Consider the following 27,837-nt stretch of genomic DNA (forward strand, 5'->3'; position numbering starts at 1 on the left):
CTTTCCATCACGTTAATAAGAGACTGCTGCATGATACCCTGAAAACTTGCTAAAACAATTATAACGAATAATCTGTGTCTGCTACGTTTAATCTGCGTGGAATTTAATAAGAGCAAACCGAATTTCAGATATGGTATATATATTAGTCTGGAACAAAGAGGACAAACAGTGTTGTAAAGAACAATAATCAAGACATTAAAGTTGCAAACTTCACTTTCCCCCAGAACGACATGATCAGGAAGCGAGCGTAGCTCACAGCAGCTCCCATTGAAAATAACAGAGAGACAGCCTGTGATTCTCGCATGTTTACATAAAACAAATGCAATAACAACGTCTATAAACCCAGAGAATATATTCACGAGAGTTTTAGGCACAATATAAAAATAGTTTTATGTTGCGATGTTATTGCTGTTGTCCGTGTGCAGCGGTTAAAGTGCAACGTGATCAGAGTGTCTCAATGCAGTTCTCAATGTTACTGAGATCTCGCAGTGCGGCGAACTCTCTGAGGTTTTGCGGGATTTGAAACCTGAAAAGCCTCAATTAGCTACAAGTGACAGGATAAAGCGATGAACTGCCATTTACTGTCAAACAGAGCGGGCGGTTTACTCTACGGTCACAGTAGCTACAAATGAAGGTGACAAACAGCTGCTTCCTGGGGCGTGGCCAGCTCGTGGTTACTTGACATTAATGTGCACAATGTTTAAGATAGATTATAAAGAATAGGAAAAACCAGACACGGTCACTATTAGTTTTTATTTCATAACAGAACCAAGGTCCACTTGATTTGTTTCAATCCAGTGTTTCACAGTGACATTCCTGTATCGCTAGTTAGCATGCTAACATCTCTGTACATGTCTTGTAAATCACTTCAGAGGCATTATCTGGATACAAAAACAACGCTCTTATATTTAGAAGTGTTTATTTCTCTATAAAATACATGAGAAAAAAATGCCAAACATTAGATTAAGCTGACATTTGCAGTTTCGTATGCTTCTGCGTTTTGGGTCAAGGATGAACAGCACCAAAACCGAACATTTACAGGAGTAATATTTTTAGAGAAGCTACATATACGAGGGCTGTCAATAAAGTATAGGTCCTTTTTATTTTTTTCAAAAACTATATGGATTTCATTCATATGTTTTTACGTCAGACATGCTTGAACCCTCGTGCGCATGCGTGAGTTTTTCCACGCCTGTCGGTGACGTCATTCGCCTGTGAGCACTCCTTGTGGGAGGAGTCGTCCAGCCCCTCGTCGGAATTCCTTTGTCTGAGAAGTTGCTGAGAGACTGGCGCTTTGTTTGATCAAACTTTTTTCTAAACCTGTGAGGCACATCGAAGTGGACACGGTTCGAAAAATTAAGCTGGTTTTCAGTGAAAATATTAATGGCTGATGAGAGATTTTGAGGTGATACTGTCGCTTTAAGGACTTCCCACGCAGTGGGACGTCGCGCAGCGCTCCCAGGCGCCGTCAGCAGCCTGTTTCAAGCTGAAAACCTCCACATTTCAGGCTCTATTGTTCCAGGACGTCGTGAGAGAACAGAAGTTTCAGAAGAAGTCGGTTTCAGCATTTTATCCGGATATTCCACTGTTAAAGGAGATTTTTTTAATGAAAGACGTGCGGATGGGTCTGCACGTCGGGACGCAGCCGGCGTGGTGGCACAGGAAAAACACCTCCGTGTTGATAACCATTTGTAAAATCCAGGCGGCTTTTGATGGCTTTCAGTGAAGTGAGTATCTGAGAAATTGTTTAACAGCTGGACATGTTCCAACTTGTCCTTAAGGCTTCCAACAGAGGTGTTTTTCCTGTGGCGGAGCGTCGCGGCGGCTGCGAGCCGACGCTGCAATCTGTCCGCACATCTTTCATTAAAAAAATCTCCTTTAACAGTGGAATATCCGGATAAAATGCTGAAACCGACTTCTTCTGAAACTTCTCTGTTCTCTCACGATGTCCTGGATCAATAGAGCCTGAAATGTGGAGGTTTTCAGCTTGAAACAGGCTGACGACGGCGCCTGGGAGCGCTGCGCGATGTCCCACTCTGTGGGAAGTCCTTAAAGCGACAGTATCACCTCAAAATCTCTCATCAGCCGTTAAAATTTTCACCGAAAACCAGCTTAATTTTTTGAACCGTGTCCACTTCGATGTGCCTCACAGGTTTAGAAAAAATTTTGATCAAACAAAGCGCCAATCTCTCAGCAACTTCTCAGACAAAGGAATTCCGACGAGGGGCTGGACGACTCCTCCCACAAGGAGTGCTCACAGGCGAATGACGTCACTGACGGGCGTGGAAAAACTCACGCATGCGCGCGAGGGTTCAAGCATGTCTGACGTAAAAACATATGAATGAAATCCATATAGTTTTTGAAAAAAATAAAAAGGACCTATACTTTATTGACAGACCTCGTATTAGCTAACAACACTGATCAATGGACATTGATATTTACATTCTGAACACTGCTGTGGCGACCCTGAGTGAAAAACAAGGGAGCAGACAAAGGGACTTACTTTTTACATCGATCCAGCAGGGGGCAGAAAATCATCTATATATTAAAAGTGTGTTTGCATGATTTTATTTAGTAAGTTCAATGTAAGTACATGATATAATTGTAAATATGTTTACAATGCATGGATACAAGAAAGTGAAAACACTTATTTCCATTGTGGTCCATTTAAATAATCAAATGACAAAATAGAAGTAAAAATAAAATAATAATAATGATAATGATGATGATGATGATAATAATAGTGTGTATATGATAACAAGAACCTAAACAATTTATAAATACATTAAGACAGTAAATTAACATTAAAAAATTCCATAATTAAAAGGAAATAAAAGAGTTGAGTTCTTCTTCTTCAAAAAAAAAAACCTGTTGAGTTCTAAGGTCTAAGGTTCTAAAAACATTCTGGAATCACACACCATTCCAACTCATTATAGAAACTTTGCACAATTTATTACCACCCTTGAAAAATGTCAGCTACCTATTTTGTCCCCGCTAGCGACCATTGTCTTTTGAAGCTGCAAAATGCTCACTCTGATTGAAAATGAATGGCAAGTCATTGGTTTTCTTCTGTCGCTTGCTGTCGCTTGTAGCTAATGTGTCTGTAAGGTTAGAGTGACAAGAGACAAGTGGTCGCTATGCCACCAGTTCGGCCTGGCCAAAATAGACAAGAAGTCTGTTTTATTTGAGTGAAAGCAGCACAACCTACATTGGTTACTCGCTTGAAGTATTCCAAGATGGCTGACTACAATCAGCCATCTGTATTTCTGTACAAATCTAATATATGTGGCATTTTCCCCTATGATATTGTGTCAAAATGATCAAGAAATACACCATTCTAAATCCAAAAGCGTTGTTTTTGTAACCAGAGTATATCTCTGAACTGACTCAGAAGACAGACAAATGTTAGCATGCTAACAGATACAGGAACATCATTATGAAAGACTCGAGACTGAAACAAACTGATCAAACGTTGGTTCCATTAAGCAATCAAGCATGAAGTAAAAGTTCATAGTGACAGTGTTGCTTTTATAACCTTCCTTATAATTCTCCTTTGTAATCTATTTAAACATTGTGCACAGTAACGCTAAGTAACTACAAGCAGGTCACGCCCCAGGAACACCAATCAAGCGAGAAACGCCAGCTGTTTTTCGCCCTGATTTGCAGCTAATCTGAATTTAGCTTTCACCTTTTTTGTGTCCTGTCAGAATGTCAACAGTTGCTACAGTTAGCCCTATCAATTGTGTACTGTATGTGTAAAATACTTTAAATGAATACATTTATGTATAAGACACTTGAAATGCATATTTTCACATGTACTGCAAATTATGTCACTCCACCAACAAGTAATCATCCCACCCAGTGGAACAAGATGAAAAACCCTGGAGCCGCCACTGTTTATATCTAGAAAAACAATATTGCTCGTCTGTAACAGTACGCTTTACAATTTCAGTCTTTTTACTGGTTGGAGTTTTCAAATTTCATTTACTATTCCAGAATATTTGTTACAACTAGATATTTAGGAAAGTATAGGCAACCATGCGAGGGCCCAGCTGTTATAGGATCCCAACAATGACTCAGATCACTGAGTCTCCTCCTGGTCTCACCACACTGACATCTTTGGCTTTGCAGGGAACTCGACATTATTATTGCACCAAAAGTTGACCAACAAATGTGGTCTGTGTCTCCCTCCAGTGGACAAAAAAGTAACACTTTGCCTCAACAACCGCTGTTTCTCCACTTCTGCTTCTCTACTCCCATCTAGTGGTGAAAAGGATATACAGCATCTTAGTGAGAAAGTGACGCTGAAATGTGCTGTCCAATGCGGCAGAAGGTAAAAGAAAAGACTTTTCTTACCTCGTGCTGCTAATAGTTCCCTCAACTTCAATGCAAAATCTAATTCTTTTTCACTGGGGTGTGTTTTGAGGTAAATGGGGATTGAGTGGACAGGAGATTAAAGTAGATTAGAAAAATATCAGACGAAACAGGAGAGGGGATGCAGGATTGACAGGACAATTTTTATTGAAGACGTTTGTGAACAGCAAATGAGTTTATTAACATGTGAGAATATGAGTACTTTATTCTGATTTAAGTGAAATAAATTACTAATCCTCAAAAAAACAAAGTTTTAAAAAATTTGCATGGACATTTCAGAGCAGAATGGAAGAAAATACAGTTAGGAAAACTTAGATGAAAATATTGACACCTGAATAACACTAAAACCTTTTAATTAAGTTGGATCAATATGATTCTTTCTCAATTGTACTAAACTACTTACTTAATTAATTTTAAAACTTTATGGCCTGGGCAGCACTGTGGCTTAGTGGTTAGCACCGTTGCCTCACAGCAAGAAGGTCATGGGATCGATTCCTACCTGTGACCTTTCTGTGTGGAGTTTGCATGTTCTCCTCGTGTTTGCATGGGTTCCCTCCGGGTGCTCCGGCTTCCTCCCAAACATGCCGGTTAGGTGGACTGGAACTTTTTAAGTGTGCGTGAATGTGTTTGTTTGTCTATATGTGGCCCTGTGACAGACTGGCGTGCTGTCCAGGGTGCACCCGCCTCACGCCCTATGACTGCTGGGATAGGCTTCAGCGACCTGTGACCTTTAATTGGAGTAAGCGGTTGAAGATGAATGAGTGAGTTCATGGCATTGACTGAGCTGGAATTGCTTAAAAAGATTTATGCAATTTGTTACCTTATTTATTTATTTTTTAGATTGTGGGCAAAACAAACTTGCTTTTGGGATTGCTCTGGCACATCAAAGTTCATCATGAACTAATCAGTTCATCATCACTATGAGCACTTTTTTTGTGAATTATAAGATGATAGCTGTTATTATTTTTGAGTTATTGTCTACACAAACTAATTTGCATTATTCCTACCAGCACTGGGAATAAAGTTTTCTTTATAAAGTGAATGAAATTCAACAATAGCGCAACATGCACCTGTTATGTGTACACATCAGCAAAACTTGAGGTTTAAACGCGGTTAAAGCTACCCACGGGATGCGGTTGTGTTTCAGGGTATGTATCTGTTACCACTTTGTTTGTGGTTTTCTAATCTCATTTAGGCCTATTTAATAGATTTTTTTTTCTGAATACATCGTGGGTTACAAAAGAGCCGGAGCCGGAAGTACAATGGTCGGTAAACCTTGGAAAATTCAGGCAAAATCGAATAGCAAGTAACAAATAACTGACCAGTGATGGCATAATGCAATGCGCAACCTCACCACTAGATGTCACTATATTCTACATACTGTATCTTGAAGAACAAAGCACAAAGGCAGGCCGTCCACATAGGAGGGGAGGTACAGCCCGGACAGTGGCAGCACCAAGGGGGGGCTTGGGGGGGCTTAAGCCCATCCAATAATAAGCCAAGCCCCCCTCAGCCCCCCCCAATAATTCTGCCAATAATGTGAATAGCGACTGACATATTTGTGGATCTCAACTGCAGTTTTGCACTGAGAATGTCTCAATATTGCGTAACTGAGCAAAGTGATGAATATGTGTGTTCGGTGATCCATCAATGCTGAATCACCCTTCGCAAACAAAATTTTCAGTTTTGCAAATAAACATTTATTTGTAAAAACCCACACACGTTACAAATCAGAAATTTGTGTTTGCACGTGTACAAATCAAAAGGATATTTGTAAATCACCCTCTGTGCATTTGCAAGTATTAATGAGACAAATTTAACTCCATACTCCAAAAATTTAGGTTTCCTAAATATTTTTTACGGCCGCTCTTAAAAATTCACTTGTCTTTATTTATACCTATGTGCAAGTTTACTGAACTTGCAATCATTCTAAATGATGTGTGTGTGCATTGATACCACATTTTAGAGGAGCACGGGTGACTAAAACATATACCTTGGTATTTATAAAGCAATTTACTATATATTCATTTCAACGACATTTTGTGGAGCCCCTCCTACTTTTACCCCAGCGCCCCCCCAACGAAAAGTTCCTGGCGCCGCCACTAAGCCCGGAAATGTGGACTCGGGAGCGCCTCTTAACTCCTTCAGTGTAACCCATAAACCTAAACCCTAATTTATAAAAGTATGTCATTTTTCTTTCTGAAAAGGCATGAGAAGAAAGCTCCCGAGAAGAGTTTTCCTATCTGAAATCCAGTCCACGTTTTGCAGCTGATCTGCTGCTCCTCAAGTTTCACTAGCGCGCGCGCGCTCCTCTTCCTCCCCTTTGTGTTGCCAGGCAGAAAACAACAGCAGCAGTCAGGGTGGCTACGTTTTGTTTCACGCTCTCGGCGAGCAGAATTTTAACAACTGCTCCCTTTTTTTTTCTTTCTCCCTTCCCCTGTTAAAGATCATTCTGCTCCGTTATGATGTCGCTGGGAGGAGGTGAATCCGGATTCTCGAGTGAGGAGGTGCTGAATGTTCGCTTCCCGCTCCACCGCGCGTGCAGGGACGGAGATGTCTCCGCCTTGCGCTGCCTGCTTCAGTGCGTCTCCAGCCCGGCAGACCTGACCGTGGAGGACACCTTCTACGGGTGGACGCCTATACACTGGGCCGCGCATTTCGGGAAGGTAAGCTGGCGCTCTGAACCGTCGGTACGATGAAGGTTTCGGTGAAAAGGTGACGATAATAACCGCGAATTGCCTCCGGGAACTATGCTAGTTTCGCATCGGCCATTATAGTTCCTGTTTTATCTACCGATAGCTAATAAAAGAAGCCATTACAACGAATGCCCGTAATTTAATGCGGATTTTTTTTTTTTTTTTTTTTGCTTTTAACGCAGTTATTTCTACATTGGTTGATTGATTTGGCAAACTTGCCGAGGACGGCATGAAAAAGCACAGATTTATTTCCATCGTGGTCCCCATGACAACGCAGAAAAACACTCACACATATATATGTATGTATGTGTATATATACATATATATATATATATACATATATATATATATATATATATATATATATATATATGTGTGTGTGTGTGTGTAAATTAATAAAATACAAAATTATGGGTTGCCGCGGACTTTCCTCGAGCGCCCTCTGGTGGCCGTTTTTGGTGGGTGAAAACAAAGGAGCACGCAATACAAATGCATGTAATTTAGTCACTTTTCAAAAGGGTCAGACTTGTTAAGAAAGTCAGTTTAATGTACAATGGTTCATTTCAGCTCAGCTTGGTGTATTAAATCTCATCATTCCAGGCAGTGAGACTTTCAGCTGTCTGTTAGAAGCAAGTTAGAAGCAAAACAAAAACAGGCGATTTCAATAGACAGTGCAGTCCGACCTTGTTTTCATCGGGCGGCCAGTCGCAGAAGTACGAATTCTTGCCTTCGGATTTGCCACTTCGTCAGAAATTATGTTTCTCCGCGCCAACCCATTATGATCTGACAAAACCTCTGACATAAGAAAATTTTTGACCTGTTTTTAAAATACATTTTAGAGGGGCCTGTTTTATGTAGCTAGGTAAATTGTTCCACAATTTAACACCAGTGTATTTAAAAGAGTTAAAACGTGAGCTTTTAACATGGGGAGCCTCATATCACAATAAACTATTTCCAGTGTAGTGACATTGGGTTGTAGTGAAGTCACCACACTGTGAACTTGCCCCAGGTGGAGTCACCCCACTCTAGTAAGACAATATTTCAATTCTAATATGTTCATGTTATAAATTATTTATATATACCAGTGTCATAATACACTGTACTTTCTCAAGTTTTGTTAGTAAGATGATGCTTTAAGGTAGGGGAATATAATTGTCAGGTAAAAACCTCATTGATGGGAGAAGCAGGGAACACTGCCCAGTTCTATACATCACACTGGTAGGTCCCTAACTTTAAAGCATGGATAGCTGGCGTGGGGTGACTTCATCGAAAAAAGGGGGGTGACTTCACCTGGGGCGAGTTCACAGTGGGGTGACTTCACTCGCTACCCGTGACCATTATGCATAATTCAAAACTGACTAATCATTCCACGTTCCACATTTTAGTTAGACATAATATATCATATAATTTTGCCTCATAGCAGTGTGAAATGTAACTATAGAAGAGTGCAGGTACACGTCACTTCCGGCTAAGTGGTGAATCCGAAGGCATGAATTCGTAATTCCACAACTGGCCACCCGCTGAAAACACACTCAGGCTGTACTGATTGTCTACTGAAATTAGCTGGTTTGGTTTTGTCTCTGGCTTGTTTATTGATGAGTCTGATCCCTTTGAAAAGTGACCAAATTACATGTTTTTGTATTGAGTTCTGCAATGTTTTCATTGGCCAAAAATGGCTACCAGAGGGCACTTGGTTAGGGTTAGGGTTAGTTCACGTCGCCTATACGGCTATTAATATGGTACCATATTACGTTTGTTTCAAACCAGATGCTACGTTTACAGATTGACTACAATACAGTAAAAAAATAAAAAAAAACCTGTAAAATAAAACTGAAGCTAAATTATTTAGGAAAATGAAGTATTTTTGCACAATTAAATGTTTACACTAGTTGTTAATAAAATATAAAATTTAACAAATTAACCCTCTGCTTTCTTCATCTTTTAGTCATTATCAAGATACTCTTCAAACTAGGTAAATTATTAAGTTATAGTTTGTGAAAATAATGATATTGAAGGTCTGGTGAAGTGGCCCCAGTAACCATCTCCCCATATTCACCTGGCAAGTTGCCCCTCACCAAAATTGTATCCTAAGAAATATTGATGTTTTAGTATGGAATTGATTCCATTAAATTGAACAAATTGAAAAATTTTCTGAAAGGTACTCAATTCTGCAACCACTGATTATTATTATTATTTTTTTTTTTTTTTGAAACATGTAAATAGGTTTGTGTGGATGTGAGTGTATATCTCTGTGTGGGTGATTTATAGTTTTGCAGCTTTGAGTTTATGTTTTTTGTGATGTTTTATTTATGTTTTAACTGTGATTTGTCAAGGGACTGCAGATGTAAATTAGCTTTAAGCTAACTCTGGTACAATGCATCAAATGGAAACATTTATGTTTTTATTGTACATGGTCCCTTTATAAATAAATAAATTGAAAAAAAATGTTGAACAAAAGAACATTTGTCAGTGAAAAGTAAACCTGGTTAAAACAGTCTGTTTTCACTTTGTAAAGACTTCAAGCGTCTGACATGGGTGATGTTTATTAATCTTGTGCAGCACAAGAATTGTGTGATTTTATATCATTTATACTCCTTACATAGTTTTCATCAAACTACTCAATGGGGCGACATATACATTATGTGGGGTGATTTGGTTTTACAGGTGGGTGAGTGGGGAAGTGGGTCGAGATAGTTAGAGGGACAACATGACAGTAAACCATAGAAAACAATAGTACTAAGCATATTTCCAGAAGGAGCCGTTGATCAGTGTTCAGAAAAACGTATAGTGATCATATATATATTGCCACATCATCTAGCCCTACCTTGGAGTCACTTGAAGTTTGTATAAAAATTTTGTGTGTTTAGTTCAAGTGATATCGCCTCTGTCTATGTGCCCACTGTAATCAGTTTGGGTCTAGAGGGCTCGGAGATATATTGGAAAATGTTTGAAACAGATGGTGCTCCCGACTATCTCCCTCCAACAGTTTGTTTGTCAGGTAGAGGATAATAATCCTTGCAGTTCTTCTGTATGAATTAAAAACAGATAGAAAAAGACTATTTTGACATAGTACGCAACTGTCACTTTATAAAGTGGGTCCTTTGCAATAATCAGTTTGATAATGTAAGTTCACAAAATGTATTATTGTTGTTGTGTAATGTATATTTTATTGGCCTTGTCTCCTGACAGCTGGAGTGCGTAATGCTTCTGGTTCAGATTGGCTGTGGTGTCAACACTGTGACGTCCAGGTTTGCACAGACGCCCATGCACATTGCTGCATTTGGGGGCCACCCTGACTGTCTGTTGTGGTTACTCCAAGCTGGTGCAGATATGAACAAACAGGTAGGATGTGCACACTGGATGCTAAACTGAACATTCAGCAGAGTTAAAGAATCTGATTTATTAAAAATGTCTAAAGTCTCAATTAGGTGTAGAAGAATTTGTTGCTGCATTTTTAAGGAGCGAGAATGTACAGTTTTTTTTTTGTTTTTTTTTTTAACAGCCCGTACTGAAAGGACTCCACCCTTGGATTAAATTCTGCATGTTTAGATTGATGTACCAGAGTGACTAAAGCAGAACATTGTGAGAGGTTAAACACAGACATTTCCATTAAGAGGATCAGTCTTATTTGGGGTCACAACCTGTGTAGTGTAGCGGTGAAGCAAACTATATTCTTAACATATATTCACGTATTACTGACATTTTTTTCTTAGTATATTATTCTTATCCTGTATTATGCTGTAGTATATCTTCTTACCCAGAATTAATCAGTTCATGATCCAGTGCACTGCTGAGAATAACCAGATTAGTAGGTTACTATGACATAACATACTGTTTGCATCCCTAAACATATTTCAGAGATTTATAGTTCATAATTTCCTTTTGACTTACATGTTTAAACCATCACATTTTCACATTTGAAGAAAAAAATGTTTCATCTGCTGTTGGACTGAAAATATTTTGACTTGGCATTTGATTAGTAGAAAAGGGCTGAATGTGAGTCACTTCTCTGACTCATCACATTTCTTGCTGTGTATTTTTGTCTGTTGAGTCTTTCCTCTTAATGTCTAACTATAAATTTGTGTGGGTGGCAGTGAGGTCTGTGAAAAGTTCAGGCTCTGCTATTCTGCTGTGTAGATGCAAGCTGTTCTGATGCTGGGGATATGGGTTCCTCCGCTCCTTATAATGTCAAAAATATAAACGGCAACATTTGGCTCCTTTTCGCTGCAGGAAATGCATCATTCCTCAAAAATGTGCAGTTGGTATCTTTAAATATAGAGTGTAATGGGCCTCATGCAAGAACATCCATTCATTTTTCTAAACCCACTAGAGGCTCACTGGAGGAGAGGGGGCACTGGAGCCTGTCCCTGTGGTCATTGGGCAAGAGGTGCAGCACACCCTGGACAGGCCACCAGTCTATCACAGGGCCGACAAATATATATAGGCAGACACAATCACATTATGGCCAATTCATGCAAGAACAGTTTTCGTTGTTGTTGTTTTGTTTTGTTTTTTAACTTATCGTACCTTTTTTAATACTCTGGGTGCACACAAACATGCCATGACAGATTCAGCAAGCATACATACATACATCCAGAAAATTGTTTAACTCGCATATGTAAACATCCTGACAGCCACCTGTATGTAAATTGGCGTGCATGCATTCATGGGAGTTGTGAATTACCAAAATAATGCTAATAATAATGTCTGTTGCTAAAATAAAATTGGTGGTTGGACAAGAAAATGGTTTTTGAAAAGTGTTTCCACATCATTGCTACTGTGGACAGAGGAGGGGAGACTAGATGAGTTGTGGATGTTGCGTGAATTTTTTTCACAATAGAACTGTCACCTGCTTATGAGGGTCCCTGCTTTGTTCCATTTCACAGGTCTGTGATTTTTACCACTTGATTGAACAAATGTTTAATATGACCACTGGATTAGTAAGTTCCTAGATGCTTAGGTCCATCATCTCTGTCTTTGCATGTTTGACATTTCTTTGTTGTGCTTTGTTTTTATTTGTATTTGATGTGGTATTTATGGCCAAAGCAGATGGTCACCCCTTTGAGTCTGGTCTGCTTGGGGTTACTTCCTGTAACTTTTATATATATATATATATATATATATATATATATATATATATATATATATATATACACTCAACAAAAATATAAACACAACACTTTTGGTTTTGCTCCCATTTTGTATGAGATGAACTCAAAGATCTAAAACTTTTTCCACATACACAATATCACCATTTCCCTCAATACCTTTCAGAGTGGCCTTTTATTGTGGACAGTCTAAGGCACACCTGTGCACTAATCATGGTGTCTAATCAGCATCTTGATATGGCACACTTGTGAGGTGGGATGGATTATCTCAGCAAAGGAGAAGTGCTCACTATCACAGATTTAGACTGGTTTGTGAACAATATTTGAGGGAAATGGTGATACTGTGTATGTGGAAAAAGTTTTAGATCTTTGAGTTCATCTCATACAAAATGGGAGCAAAACCAAAAGTGTTGCATTTATATTTTTGTTGAGTGTATATATATATATATGCCTTGGGGCAACCTACTTAGTGCTTTGGCGCTGTTCTAAATGAATTGAATTGAAGGCTATTGCTGTCTGCTATAGGAGAGGTTCATTATTAACTCTCAATTACAGAGATTAATGGAATATTGTGTTCTGTAAGTGGTTTAACGTCCTCCTGCTGTGGTACTGATAAAGTGATATGTTATTGTATCTTAAATGAATGATATAAGTAGGCTATATGTGTGAATTTAATGTGATAATGACATGTGATTTATGTAGGATTTTTAAACTAAGTGCTTCAAAATAATGAAATATTCAATCAGTTACATAAAACTACGGTTTGGGTGACTGCAGACTAACTGCACAACTCATACTACAGGTATGGATCACTGTTAGATTTTGTTCAGACCTGCGAGAACATTGTTGAATGTGGGAAGTTCTCTTCAATTACTCGTACACAGGTTGTACTAATGAATCTGTTAGTACAAGTGGTTCTTAAACGAGGTTGTTTTGGCTCACTGTTGCTGGACACAGCAGAGTTTATTTGTGACTGCAATCTTTCTTATCTTTCAGGACTATGTGGGCGAGACGCCCATCCACAAGGCTGCTCGTGCGGGCAGCCTGGACTGTATCAATGCTCTCTTGAATCAGGGAGCAAAAGCTGAGTAAGTCCTGTGGCCACACCTCGTGCTTATTTATTTTTCTCTGTACTATTCACCATCTCAGTTGTACCTTTTCAAGGGACCACTGCTGAATTGAAATAAATAAACAGTGACAACTGTTGGAAAATACTAGGTTTACATCCGATTTCTACATGTTGGTGACGAATAAGGTCAGTTAGAGAATATGCACAGGTTATTTATGGTTTATAGCACCTGCACCCCCCTATGACTGATGTATACATGCCAGGAGGAGAAATGCGTCATGTCTGTGTCAATAAAGTTCTTCAGTTTCAGAGATCTTTAGGTCTTTTTGCATTTAATTGCTGTTAAATAGTGATGGCCATTTTGTCCTGATTTAAATGTCAAAGAAAAAACTTAATTTAACTTCTTGAAATAAAACACTATGTTGGCCTCTTGCTTTACATTCTGTGTCCAGATTGTACACAGAAGAATTGTTTAAAAGTTACAAAAAAAAATTTGTCTCCGTGTCTTTTATGTGACAATTGTGACAGATTATAAAATAAGGCAGTGTAGATAAAATATTGACTTCATTTTGCAAAATATAACTTATAACTTGTAAATACATTCATGACTACATCTATTTAATCCCTGAGTAATGTGTCTGTGTTCTTAAGCAGTTAGGTCTGATGTGGCGGTGTTCCCTTGAAAATGTGACGTTTTGATAATTCCTTAAATTGTTGTTTATCATTGCAACAATTCACATTAAGTTGCCCTCTGTTGTGGTATTAGCCAAAGCACAATTGGTTTTATACAAGTTGATTTGTATGTAGTTCCTTTGTGAGACTGAAAAGTGTTTCATTCAGCTAACAGTGTTATCAGAGAGAGTTACTAGAGGATGTGGTAAATGTTATGAAAAATTCCTATTTAACTTTGGTCCAAAGTTAATATGTTTAATTACACAACATCATTATCACCCAAACATGAGAACAACTTAATGTAAACGTTGATAAACTGTTGTTACCTGAGGCCTTATTGCATGATCTTTGTTTTAATCTAGAGTGTGGTTTTCTTTAACATTTGTTTTAGTTTATTGTCTTACACACAACTTGATTGGATGACCAAATGCACATGGCCTCTGTTTCTGAATCTGTTTTTGGTGTCAGTATGAACGGGCTACATTTCACTAAACTATACAATAAATTTCATTATGAAACATGTCATAAGGCCTAAATAGGATAAGGGACACTCCTAGATTGCCAAATACCACATTCATTTAACCAGTTCAAAACAACTAGGAACATTTCCTCAGGTGTTAAGTTTAGAAGTAGATAAGTACTTGACATTAGACTGTCAAACCACACCATTTGTTTGTTGTGTTTGTGCTTTGGCACACTTAGTACTTTAACAAATATTCTGTTATTATTGGCACAACAGTAACATCAAATGCTCAAGAAAGGCTAAACCTTCAGCCTTACATCTTCAAGTTAGGTGAATTGGAAACTTTATAAAACTTTAAAATTATCAACTCTCCCTTGTAAAAGAGATCTTGATCTCAATGGGACTATCCGGGTTAAATAAAGGTTAAATTAAAATTAGATGCATGATTTGTTGGTGCTAAACATTTGAAGCTAATTATCATTTTGCTGCACTAGCCTCGCCAAAGTAAAACTTTCATGTTGTAAATGCAGTAGCAGCCCATGTATGTTACCTTTTGTGGTATTTAACTTGTTCCCAATGTAGTTTGATAAATTTGTCTTTGACTATGTGGAAAATTTAACCGTGTATATTAGTGAGGTGAAGTACCATTCACAGGGGCTGCTATATATACTCACTGATTAATCTGGTAATGATGCATTTCATTTGCCACTAAAGAATTAAAGATAACTTACAGTGTATTTTCTTAAATGCCAAGCTATGTGCCTCTTCATCTTGACACCATTGATTTCAGGAGAGCTAAAACTACCAGAAATTGTGCAGTGTATCTTATGTATTTGTGATATTTTTCAGTAGCTTCTCACATAACATGAAAATTGTCACGTTGCAGAGAAAAAACAAGCTCATCAGTGCCTTACTGATATGTTAACTATATGTTGTCATCATTGGGCTTTTGTAGGAGTTAAAAATTGACTTGTATTTGTGCCACCAGTTGCTGTTTGTTTCATTAACTAAACTGCGCATACGTATTGGCACATAGAAACCTTTTATCATTAGAAATGAGAGAATTTCGAAACTATGTAGTTTGTATAGTGTTTATATGTGACAGTTTACACTATTGTAGTGAAATTATAACCAGAGATCATTGAATCTGTGTGAACCGTATGTCTCCATTACACTGTGAATTTTCTTCGTTTTGATTGTTCCAAATTAAGACCAAAGATTTTAATGAATATTTCAGTCCTGTTTGAGGCAATGCAATGTGCATTTGGTAATCAGATGATAATGTAATATTGAAATGTAATAAAAACTGAATTTTTCTCCCATGCAGAATCTAGTAATTGTATTGCTTTATTTATTTTTTATAACTTTTGACCCAGAAATGTAAAGGGACACAAATGGGAGGGAAACTAAGTCACTGTAGGTGGGTTTGAGGCTCATGACAAATTATTATTATTATTTTTTTTATTTATTTTTTTTTTAGCTCATCCAGAAAAACAACAGTTAAAAAAGTCACAGTTGATAAATAAAATAGCTGTCCTCCCCATGATACTGTAGTAAAGTTTACAGTGGTTGAGCTGAAAGTGATTCCCAAAGTTTACAAATATCTGAATAGTATAAATGTTGCCGATATTTATTTCAGTTGCTCCGTAAATAATTTGACTTTTATACAGATTACAGTTTCACTGGTTTCCTTCTTAATTGTTGTTGAGAGTTGTAGAATGGCTGGAACATTTCTTGGTATACATTGCCATAGAGATGTGATACAGGCTGGCCAAGTTGCCGATAAAATGATCGATTCCAAATATTTATATGTTGATGCACTTGAGATGCTAAATTAAGTTGAATGAATTAATGTCTTACAAACCTCATGAAAATGTTGGTCCTGTTTTACATACATTTTAAAACCTTTACCAACATTTTAGTTACTAGTATTTTAATGGGGCAACTCTTAATTTAAAAAGTAAATAAAACTACACCCTTGATAATCTAAACTATTAATGTCTTTATCAATTGCTGCGCCATTTATCAGCCATTCATTGAATCAACTTTGGAGTGTTAATTGTTCGTAATCTCGGTTTTATACTTTAGTTGTAATGTTCACATTTAACTCTACCTTAATCATATATATTCTGTCATACTTTAATTTATATTTACATTATATTATTATGTAAACTTATCCCACCTTACAGTGGCGGGTGGCTAACACACTTCACAAGAACAGTGTTGGTTCAGTTCAGTAAAAGCCCAGTTCCTGTCTGTATGAAGTTGGCATGTTCTCCTTGTGTCTACATTGGTTTTCTCCCATCATCAAAACATCCACATTAGGTTCATCTCCCAACAAGACTGATGGCAGAACTGCCAAAAAGCAGTGAGGGTGTCCTGAACTGAGGGGGAACTATGAATCTGCACTTGTGTTTGCTGTCCTCTCTGAGAATGTTTTCTTTTACTGTAACACCTACACTTACTACTTCCCATCTTTGTGTTGTTGGTTTGAAAACCTTTTTAGTATTCTGCATATCTCCTTGTTTTGTATTCTGTCAGGTGGCTGTTTGGGATAGGAATTGGGCTACCAATACATAGACCTGGGTTCAATTTCACATATGTGCTACAGGCTGCCTGTTTGTGTCCTTGGACAAGACACTTCATCTGCATTGTCTTAATCCACCCATCTGTCAATGGTACCAGCCTTGACTTGGAAGTAACCTATGATGGTCTGCATCCCGTCCAGGGATTTGTTGGCTTATCTGCTTCACGCTACAGTATCTGGGGATAAGCACCAGCCTGAAGGGTATCTGAGCCTGCACAGGACTTACTTCTCTTCTGTTGCAGTTTAGTGTCTTTTCCCACAGCGTCTTCTGCTACCGTTAAAGGTCGATTTCTTTATTCCTACCATTCTTAGACGGTCGTGACTGGCTGTTCTTGACTTGGTAGTTTGATGTAGAGAGTGTTGACCTTTATCCTCTTTTCCTCTTGTCACTTTGTTGAACCATGTTTTCTGATGCGGTCTTTCTGATTGTTGACAGGCTTTATCTTCATGAGTAAGCTTTGTATGCTGTTCCATTGGTTCTGTTTGGTGCAGCTCTTGAGCCAGGGCTTGTTCTTTAGTGGCATTCCCTCATCAGCATTAAGTCAATCTGGCTTTTGATGTTGGAGTCACAAGTCTCTGCTTATAGTGCTTTCTGTCTCCACCAAGGTGGCCATTGAGGTTTCCCATCTGGTATAGAGTGTCAGTTGGAGCGATGCAGCCTGCAATGTTGTGCAGCTTGTCATAGATATTCTTGAGGAGTAGCTTCTGTTTGCATGCAGCATAGACTTGTGTGTAAGCTTCCCCTCCACCACATTCTCTTTGACATTCTTCTTTCTGGTGCAACTACTTCCATCTTTGTATGTGACGTTGAGCCTGTAGATGATCTATTACTAGCTTCCTGAGCCCACCAGCTGGCAGCAATGTGTCAGGGCAACTTTGGAAGACCATTGTGGCGACTGTAGATTCCCACCATACTTGGTCTGTCCTATCTTATCCTGTTTCCACCCTTTGCAACGAGGACACGGAGTTTTAATTTTGGTGGGTAGGTAGCCCAAAATAACAAACCCAAAACAACAAAATCTTAAGTAGTATTAATTTCAGACAGCGAATAACAATTCTGATTTAGAAACTAGCATGGACGTCTTTTGTCATGAGCCTCAAAGGTTGGTTAATGATTAATTTAAGAGGTGGGACAGTGTTTAGAGACTGGCAGTGAGGAGGAGAGTGCAGACAAAGTTTTACAGAGCAGCTGAGTGAAATGGGATAGATTTGCTTAGCAGCATATACTGAACTATGTGTTTAATGCTAACACTCATCTTGTTGCACTGGTTATTTACTGTCATTTCACTGTACAAAAGATTATTTCTATATAAAGAAATGTTTTATTTTCCATGTTACAGTATTAATTCTTACAGTATCATAGTCTGTTTTGACATCTAATCTTTGTCACCCTTTCCTTCATGAAAGTGACAATAAGTTACAAAATAAGTTTTCTATTCTGTTAACAGAAACAGAACCATACGTCTTAATGTTTTTCAGCCATTGAATTGGAAATGACTTGGTTTTTTCAAGTAATCCTAGAAAGGGGGAGCATAGACACTGCTGAGTCTGCCCCGTTCCCTGGGATAGCCGCACTGTTGTGGCATTGAGTGTTCTCACTATCGCTTCCTATCTACACACTGGCAAACTGTTGAGGTATTTCTTGCGGTGATTGGTTTTAATGCTAGGATTTTATGAATCAAAAAAGCAAAAGTTTTAGACCTGCATGCTTTGCTTATTATCCATGATTATTCCTATAACTAGTTTGTTTTATTTTAAATTTTGTTTTGTTTTTATTTTTGTGAACTAACCATAGGAGCTCTTTATAAGGACAGGTTTAATTACGTGAGTCCCATATCAACATGTAGCATGATGATATTAGGCTGCCTCTGGAAGGTTAGAGGACAGTTAGAGAAGATGCATATTGTGCTTAGGGCAGAAAAGCAAAGCATACCAGGCATTTACAAAGAATTAACGCTTCCTTTTAAGCCAAATATGAGCCAGTTTGTTTTCTGTCATTACATTGGATCACGATATATTGTAGAGTTCAGGTCTCACTGAAGGAATGACTCAGAATTTTAACCATATTGTTGCTTTTTAGTCTATTGGTGTAACTAGATAATTTAATTATGGGTATTTGTTTACTGTATGAAAATATTTCATTAATACCTACCAAAATTTCAAGATTCCATCTTCGAATTACTTTTTTTTTTTTTTTTTTTACCAAATACCACTGGAAAATGTAAAGATAATCACTTGTTTCTTGACAACAGTGAAAACAATTTTGACAGCATCTTACATCTGTTTAAAACCACTTTATAATCTGCTACTTTCTGGTTTTATAGATTAGCTCCAAATTAACCAGACTGAGAGTTTCACATGTTACTATTGAGATCTGTTTGCTTTAGTAAGCAAACAGATCGCTTATTTTGATGTTAGAACCCATTTAACACAATTTTGAATAATTTTAAAAGCAGTTTAAAGTGGTTAATAATTTGTTGAAAAACAGTTTATAACTGTGCAATAGTTTGTCAAGTAATAATGGATTTTTTTTTTGATAAATGGCTTAAATTATTAATAGATTATTATTTTTGAGTAGCTGATCGTTATCAGTCCAATGCTCTGTAATTGCTGGAATAAAACTTGTAGAGAGTTTTACATTTTTAAAAGAACTACTGAGATACAAGTATGTTGTTTTTTGTATTTTGTAAAACAATGTAATTCAAACTTTGAAACTGTTTACTTGAACAGAATTTAATTGGAACATTTTATTATTGAAGTGGTGGAACACTGACTGCTTTGTCGATGATTATCCAGCTAGTCTAGTTGTGAAAGCACTGATATAATTATAATACAATGTTTAGGTTGTAACAACCTACATTTTATTCCCTTAAAATGTAGGTTGAACTGTTTGTCTCTTTCAGTATTGTGTTGGATGTGAGAGAAATGACTTGCATTTGAGGGATTCAGCAAATTTCTGATGGAGTTTGACTGGAGGTCACACACAGGACTCCACAGTTAACAGATTAGCTGTCCATTTAACAAACGGCATATTTGTGTAGCATTTAAACGTGAAAACAATGGCAACATGTCACTGACAGCAGCTGCTTGTTTAAAATTAAAGCAGTGCCATTAGTTGCGTGACATTATTCACTGTAGTGTTTGTTTTTATAACCTTGTTGCCTTTCGAGTCTGTCATTTATGTGGCTTGCCTCTGAGAATTATTTTATCACAAAAGAGGGAGGATGAATGTTTGCAGTAGCTAGCTGTTGGTTTGTGCACAGTTTAACTAAAAATACTTGATACAATTTATCTTCCTTAGAGTGAGACCAGTACTTCTACTTTATTTCGAAATGGTTTCAGTAAAAAAAAACAACAAATAAATAAATAACTGATGGAAGCGTTAATTTGAAGGGGACGGGTAATGTGTTACAAGTTACTGTGTGATTTTTTTTTTTTCTTTTCTTTTATTAAAATTTGATTCTTGATTGAATGTTTTCATACACACCTAGTTCTTGAAATCTCTGTTTTTCACACAAATATTTAGAAAAAGATTCAGGGAGAGAACAAATTCCGAACCACATTGAATGACCAAATGGTAAGACAACCTGACTAAAATTTTCACTGCTGTATGGAAGTCAATGTCACTTGGGCTTAGTAACTTAGCAACAGGGCTTTTTTCATTGTTGATGTTGTTGTTATATTATTATTTACAGTATAAATTGTGTTGTCCAGTCATTCCATTTATTTTCATCACACCAAGTATTCTGTGGTGCGATATCAACTTTGTGATTTTTGGTAAAACATGCACAATGGTCATGAGCCTTAAACTCCCACTTTGTTCACAAAGCTAGAGCTTGTTCACAGAACTGTTTTTGTAGGATGGTCGTACTCTGCTTTAGAACAAGTGCTCATTGTGTTTAATAGTTGATACATTAGAGGGGGGAAAAATCCTCAATGAACTGAAATGACTTGGTCAACATTTTGTCATGTTTTTATTTTATATATTTATTTTCTGTCACAATCTGCCAAACTTAAATGTTGAACTTGCACTTTAATTTCACAGTGGCAAAAAAAAAAAAAATCATTTTAAGCAAATATAATGACCAGATGCAGCAATTTATAAGCATCATGTGTAGGAAAAAAAAATTATTTTATGAAGGATATCTTATTTTTGAGTTATATATTTAGTTGTTTTTTTTGGGGGGGGGGGGGGGGGGGGGGGGGTGACCAGTGAAATTACTTCATACATTCCAAACACTATCTGTATGATTGAAATTGATTTTCAAGCCAACACTCTTTTACTACACCGTTTGTTCATTCATTGTTTTCAAGGGTCACATGATTCCTGCTGCACCCGGAAATGATTAACACAACTGAACGGGGGAGGAAAAAAAAATCATGTAATAATACTGTTTGTTTTCAAGGTGATGTACTTCTTGCTCATCTTCAAGCTGAAGATTAGATTCTTTCAAGAAGATGCTGAGCAGTGTCATTTAATTTTCTTTCTTGATGATTCTGTGGTGTTTTCATGGAAGATACAACTGGTTCCTTAGAGGATCACTTTTGGACAATAAACCTGCAAATCTTCGAGAGGAAAAAAATGTTTCCAACTGTACAGCATCCCCCGCACCAAAGAATTCCCTCTACATCCTTTTTGTTATCGACATCCAGACGTGCTTTGAAAGTTTGCAGCGTGCCTACTTCCATATTCAGACTTTCTTTAAGATATTCTTGGTTGCAGTCTTGTCTTTGCACCACTAGTTTAGAGCAGATCTCCTTCAGCAGTGCCAGTATTGCATTTTTTTCACCCTTGATGTCCAAACAGTCCTGCAGAAAAGACTCTTGAGTTCTCCATCATCTCACAAAATACCTCCTCATTTCAATGGATCACATGATGTTAAATCTTCAGCATTTCAGCCAACATGTTGGACTGTTTCAGGTATTCTGTAAAATAAAATCAGTGCCCACCATCAGTTGTCTTAATCGTGTCCTCTTTCAGCAGATGATTTCCGAATAATTTGGCAACAGATTCCAGAATTTAGTTTCATTAAGGAAAATGCAAATGATCCGGAAGGGATCAGTTGTCATCTTTTGAAGATGATGACGAGGATGTGACAGAGTAGAGCAGCACAGGCCATTGCTGTACATTTGTGTTTTTGTATATGTGTGTGTATTTGCGTCATGAGTGTGTATGTGTCTGTGCGCGTGTGGGTGGGTGTGCGCTTGTGTGTGACCATGGCACTCGTTGACGGTCTCTAACACTTGCCCTCCCGTTGTGCAGCATGAGGAATGCCAGTGGGCTGACTGCTGCTGACCTGGCCCACGCACAGGGATTCCGTGAGTGCGCCAAGGTTTTGTCCAATGCCCAGAACCTCCAACAAAACATGGCTCAGTCCCATAACGGGTCAATTCTGTACAACATCACCCAGAATGGGAGCCACACTCACCCCACTATCCAGGGACGGAGCTTCTTAAATGGCATGCCCAACAGAAAGAGGTCCTCTGAGGGCATAGAGACAAAACCCAGTGAAGAAAGCCAGACCCAACGGTAGGTCCATAAGATCATCAGATGTAAGTTTTACATTTGCTGCTTGGTTTAAATTTTTTTTTTTTTTTTATACCAATGGTCCAAACTTAGAGAGCTTCATTACCCGAAGCCAACATATGGTCATTGGGTATTGCAAAGACCTGGCGTCCGTCCGTCCATCTGTGTACAGCATAAGTCCAATTCTATTACTGCCAGATTCTCAAATTCACAGGGAACATTCTTGGGACACAGACCTTGGACAAATTCGAAGATGTCTAACCTTGACCTAGTTTAAGAGGTATTTTAAGACATTAAAATGTCACATCTGTACTTTTTTTTTTTTTGGCATGATCTCGCGGACGTTGGCGCGTGAGTGTGGTGATGTCGCTTCCTGCTATCGCTAGGTGCTAACTTTGCTTAATTTTTTGGCTAAAAATGACACCTTTCTCATATATTATATACAAGCTAGTGAGAAATAAACACTTCTAAAACTAAAAATGCTGTGTTTGTAACCTATAACACCTCTGGAAGGATTTACAAAAATTTAGCGGACGTTAGTGTGGTGAAGTCACAGGATGGTAGAAAATCTCTGTTTCGTTTGTGTGTAAATATAACCTCTTTAATTACTTAAACAGCTGCAAATTATACAGAACACAATGCTCATACAGCCGAGGGTATTTTTAGCATTGCCTTATATTTTTATTATTATAGTTAAGGGTTACGCTTTTAAACAAATAATACAGCATCTTAAAAATCTTGTGGTGAGTCAAGTAAAGCATGTTTCTTAAATATGGCTCAAGACAGGGTGCTTCCCTTGTGTATTATTGAAATTTAACTTGTTAGGTGATCATGTCTTTTTTTTTAGTTGTAGATTGGATAGTTTGTTTGGAAATTAGATATATTTGGTAAAATTTGTGGGTTTGCAGTGTAGAAATGGTGATGGCTAGAAGTGAACTTTCTAAAAAGAACAACAAAATAACAGTAGCTGACATAAGGTTTGCCAACTGATTTAGAACTGGCCTGCTGTGATACATATTTCACATATGCCTTCTTTTGTCCAGACTTTTGGACTTTTTAATTTGGTCCAAACCAAAATTGCCGGTCTGAAACCTGCCTCAGACCATGATCCAGTCATAATTGATCTGCCCAAAAGAGGTGGTCTCGGACCGGATCAAACAGAACCGTGATTGGTTTGTTTGCAGTGTGAAAACACTTTTTGGATGGTTCTAACTTTTGGCCAAGTTACAGGAAGTTGAGGCATATTATCATCTCCCATTAACAGTAGAAGAAAATAAGGGACATTAATTAATTGAAAGATGTAATATTTTGGCATTTGCATGGTGTTGTATCAAAACAGGAATGTCTGGCTCTGATGGTTCCTTTTAAAAGTTTAAACTTTTATGAGGTTATAACCCAATTCCTCTGTAATGTGACACAAATCTTTAATGTTTTTCTGATCAGACCTGGGTGATTCTCTGCACTTAAATAGTTTATCTCTCACTGTCCGTCTTTTCTCCTTGTTAAACAATAAATGCCTGTTTTGTCTCCCTGTCTTGTGGCAGGTGGTAAATATGAGGGGTGTCATAGATCACAAAAGCCAAAATTGGATTGGCATGGTTTTTAAGCCATGGATCGGAACTTTTGTTTTGCTTTTTTTTTTTTTTTTTTTTTTCCAGAAAAAAATTAAACATATAAATATAACTTTGCTTTCTGTTTGAAAAACTAACTTAATGAGTAATGAAAACAAGGAGCTTTAGCCTGTGTCCTGAAAATGGAAAAGTGTCCATTGTTTTGCGTGAGCCATCCGATTGTTGCAAGCACTGGATTCTTTGTACTATGCATAGCTGCAACATTTCTGACTTTGCATCATTGCCATTTTTTTTTCCCTTGTTCTGTTATTGGTAATATGGCCAAAGCAGAAATCACTCCATTGAGTCTGGTCTGCTTGAAGTTTCTTCCTGTAATAAAAAACAAAATGCCTACCAGTGTTGGCAATGTCTTTGCTTGGGGTGGGGGGGTAAGGTTAGAGCTAACTCTTGTGAAGTGCCTTAGGGCAACTTATGCTGTGATTGGCACTGTATAAATAAATTGAATTGAATCCATTCAAATGGAATGGTTTGCTAAATTGACAATCCAATGCCAGATGCACACAATTCAGTTTCAGTTTATGTCATTTATATAGCACCAAATCACAACAAAGTTGCCTCAAGGCACACACGTCTACAAGCCAATCAATGTCAAATATAGGGAGAAGCAGCCTGCATGGGTGTTGTCAGGACCTAAATACACAGTGAAAAGTTCTTCAGGCAAATGCAGCATTTGCAGTGTGAAATCAACTGAACTGGACTGAACATATACCATGTATTAAAAGCATGAACCTTAGTTCTACCTTGTTCTAGACTTTCAGAATGCCCTCAAATGAAGGCTGGTTAAGTTTAAAGCAAAACTATTTTGTCATTCACTATGTTTACATGGACAGCAATAATGCAACTATTGACCTTAGTCTAAACAAGAGAATATTTTCATTATGGTGTTATGTGCTCTTCAATAATGCGACTAAGATTGTAATACTCCATGTTTTACCTGGATTATTTCTTACTGCGTATGATTGCGTTCAGGTTAAGATAATCTGGATACCCTGGTTACACTGCACTGAAGTGTTGAAAGTGTTGCCTTAACTGGGTTAATAAATCACATTGCTGTCCATTTAAACATAGTCGTTGTTGCCCTTTGTCATTGTTTAGGGCTGGGCATGCCGCTGGAGTTGCTGCATATGAACGGGCCACTGGGTGGCACTGGAGGATTCCAAAACGGTACCATAGAAGTGGAGGTGACCCCTATTGGGAACTCAGATGCGCCAGGACGCTTTGCATTTGGGCTGAATGGGTTTGCACCGGCACACTGTGAGGATCAGGGGATCCAGCACAGGTCGAGCCCTGTGCCGAAAGAGCTAGAGGTCATCACTGTGGCATCTATGCAGACGCCTTGTCGCTGGACCAACTCTTACGCATATCTGTAGAGACTTGGTGTGTTCTTCTGTTACCATCCATTTCTGTTTTATTGCATATTGTTATATACAGAGAGTCACACGTTTGTTTTTGAATGTTCAGCAGTGTTTGTGTATTTTCTACTTTTCCATGTACCTAATGGCTAAAAGTGTTACGATTGCTTTGTCACACATGAACAGTTACTGCATCCGGATTAAATGGATATTTGCTTTATAATCCTTAATTGTACCCACCCGCTACATCGGTACTAATGTTAGCAGGTAAAAGTAGGCATTATGAGTATATTAAGCATGCAGATGAACATTATATCAGAGCATTAAGCTGCTTAAACAGCTTGACATTGTAGACGTTCTGTGCCTTTCCTCTTTTTTTTTTTTTTTAATCTTTCACAGTTAAACCACGTGTTTGTGAAAAGTAAAATGGAGTCTTAAATTCCTGTTTTCAAATTATCCAGGCTAACAATTATTTCAACCCACATTTCTTACTATTATAGCAAGAGAGTAAATTAGTTTTCTGAGTTGAATATGCTAAATTAAATGGTTCAGGTATTGTTTGTATTTCATGATCAGTTAAAGGCCTCGCTGGTAGCGATATTCGATTCCGCCCTGAGAAACGTCATTTTCTGCTGCTGTGCGTTACACACTGCTGTTTTTATTTGGAAAATACTTGCTGTCAGGATATAAACTTTAAAGCTACAGTGTATAAGATTTAGGGTATTAATTAGCGAAAATGGAATAGAGAATTCATTCTGTTCATTAGTGTATATCTGCACCAGTGAATATGTTTTCAAAAGCTTGGAATGAGTGTTACATATCTACATATAGTTGCCTCCCCCCATGTAGGTGGCCATGTTGATACAGCATATACAATATTTACGGTCTATATAATTACATTTGCTGCAGTTTTTTTAGTGAGAAAACGCAAATCTAATTTTAATTATTGAGTTGAGCAAGTTTGCTTTGTCTGTTTACTATCAGTAAAACAGAAACATGGTGTCAGAAAGAACAGTGTTACATCGTCCCGATACAGATAATGGAGCACACAGGTGTCCCCATTCCACAGATGGGTTGGGATTCATCTAACTTGCCCAGAGGGGGTAAAAAAAAATATCTGCTTTATATATTGGCCACCCTGCTCTCGAAATATCAGCATTGGTATTGAAAACCTTTATCGTCTGTCACTAATCTGCAGCCTCACTAGGTGACTAAATCTTACACACTGTAGCTTTAACCCAGCACTGACTGCACTCTGACAAAGTGATCCGAGTTTGGGATTGTGTTCATTTTGGCAGAAGAGACTTGATACTGACTCTCCTGTATGGGCCATGGTTCATCTGCAGTACCAAAAATCCAAATGTTACTTTTATTTGGGGTTGTTTTATATAATTTGAGGCTAGCATGGTGTGTGGTACATCTGGTTATATATATATATATATATATATATATATATATATATATATATATATATATTTTTTTTTTATTTTTTTTTTTTTGAAAAAAATAAAAAGGACCGTTGCTTTATTGACAGACCTCGTATGTAGGTTTGCACGTCGTTGCATTTTGAAGTTGGTTTGTGAACACTTTACGAATGCTTCTCAAGAAAGCTTGCTTGAGTTAACACTTGATTGTCTAGAGCTCATTTGAATATTAGGAAAAAAGTGTTTCATATACAACCTCTGGCAAAAATTATGGAATCATCGGCCCTCGGAGGATGTTCATTCAGTTGTTTGATTTGTAGAAAAAAAGCAGATCACAGACATGACACAAAACTAAAGTCATTTCAAATGGCAACTTTCTGGCTTTAAGAAACACTCTAAGAAATCAGGAAAAAAAATTGTGGCAGTCAGTAACGGTTACTTTTTTTAGACCAAGCAGAGGGAAAAAAAATATGGAATCACTCAATTCTGAGGAAAAAATTATGGAATCATTCAAAACAAAAGAACACTCCACACATCACTAGTATTTTGCTGCACCACCTCTGGCTTTTATAACAGCTTGCAGTCTCTGAGGCATGGACTTAATGAGTGACAAACAGTACTCTTCATCAATCTGGCTCCAACTTTCTCTGATTGCTGTTGCCAGATCAGCTTTGCAGGTTGGAGTCTTGTCATGGACCATTTTTCTTCAACTTCCACCAAAGATTTTCAATTGGATTAAGATTCGGACTATTTGCAGGCCATGACATTGACCCTATGTGTCTTTTTGCAAGGAATGTTTTCACAGTTTTTGCTCTATGGCAAGATGCATTATCATCTCGAAAAATGATTTCATCATCCCCAAACATCCTTTCAATTGATGGGATAAGAAAAGTGTCCAAAATATCAACGTAAACTTGTGCATTTATTGATGATG

The 27,837-nt window shown here is 37.7% G+C and overlaps 1 protein-coding gene across 1 annotated transcript; it reads left to right on the plus strand.

Moving 5' to 3' along the window:
• The first annotated feature begins 6,709 nt into the window (after positions 1-6,709).
• On the plus strand, positions 6,710-26,303 carry LOC117524480 (ankyrin repeat domain-containing protein 10-like). The gene is given in 6 exon segments (XM_034186275.1): positions 6,710-7,040; positions 10,260-10,412; positions 13,175-13,266; positions 22,233-22,470; positions 22,472-22,499; positions 25,223-26,303. Coding segments are annotated over 6 exon segments (990 nt in total). The 5' UTR covers positions 6,710-6,836; the 3' UTR covers positions 25,498-26,303.
• The last annotated feature ends 1,534 nt before the right edge of the window (positions 26,304-27,837 follow it).

The sequence above is a fragment of the Thalassophryne amazonica genome, chromosome 14, assembly GCF_902500255.1.
Source record: "Thalassophryne amazonica chromosome 14, fThaAma1.1, whole genome shotgun sequence".
Lineage (NCBI taxonomy): Eukaryota > Metazoa > Chordata > Actinopteri > Batrachoidiformes > Batrachoididae > Thalassophryne > Thalassophryne amazonica.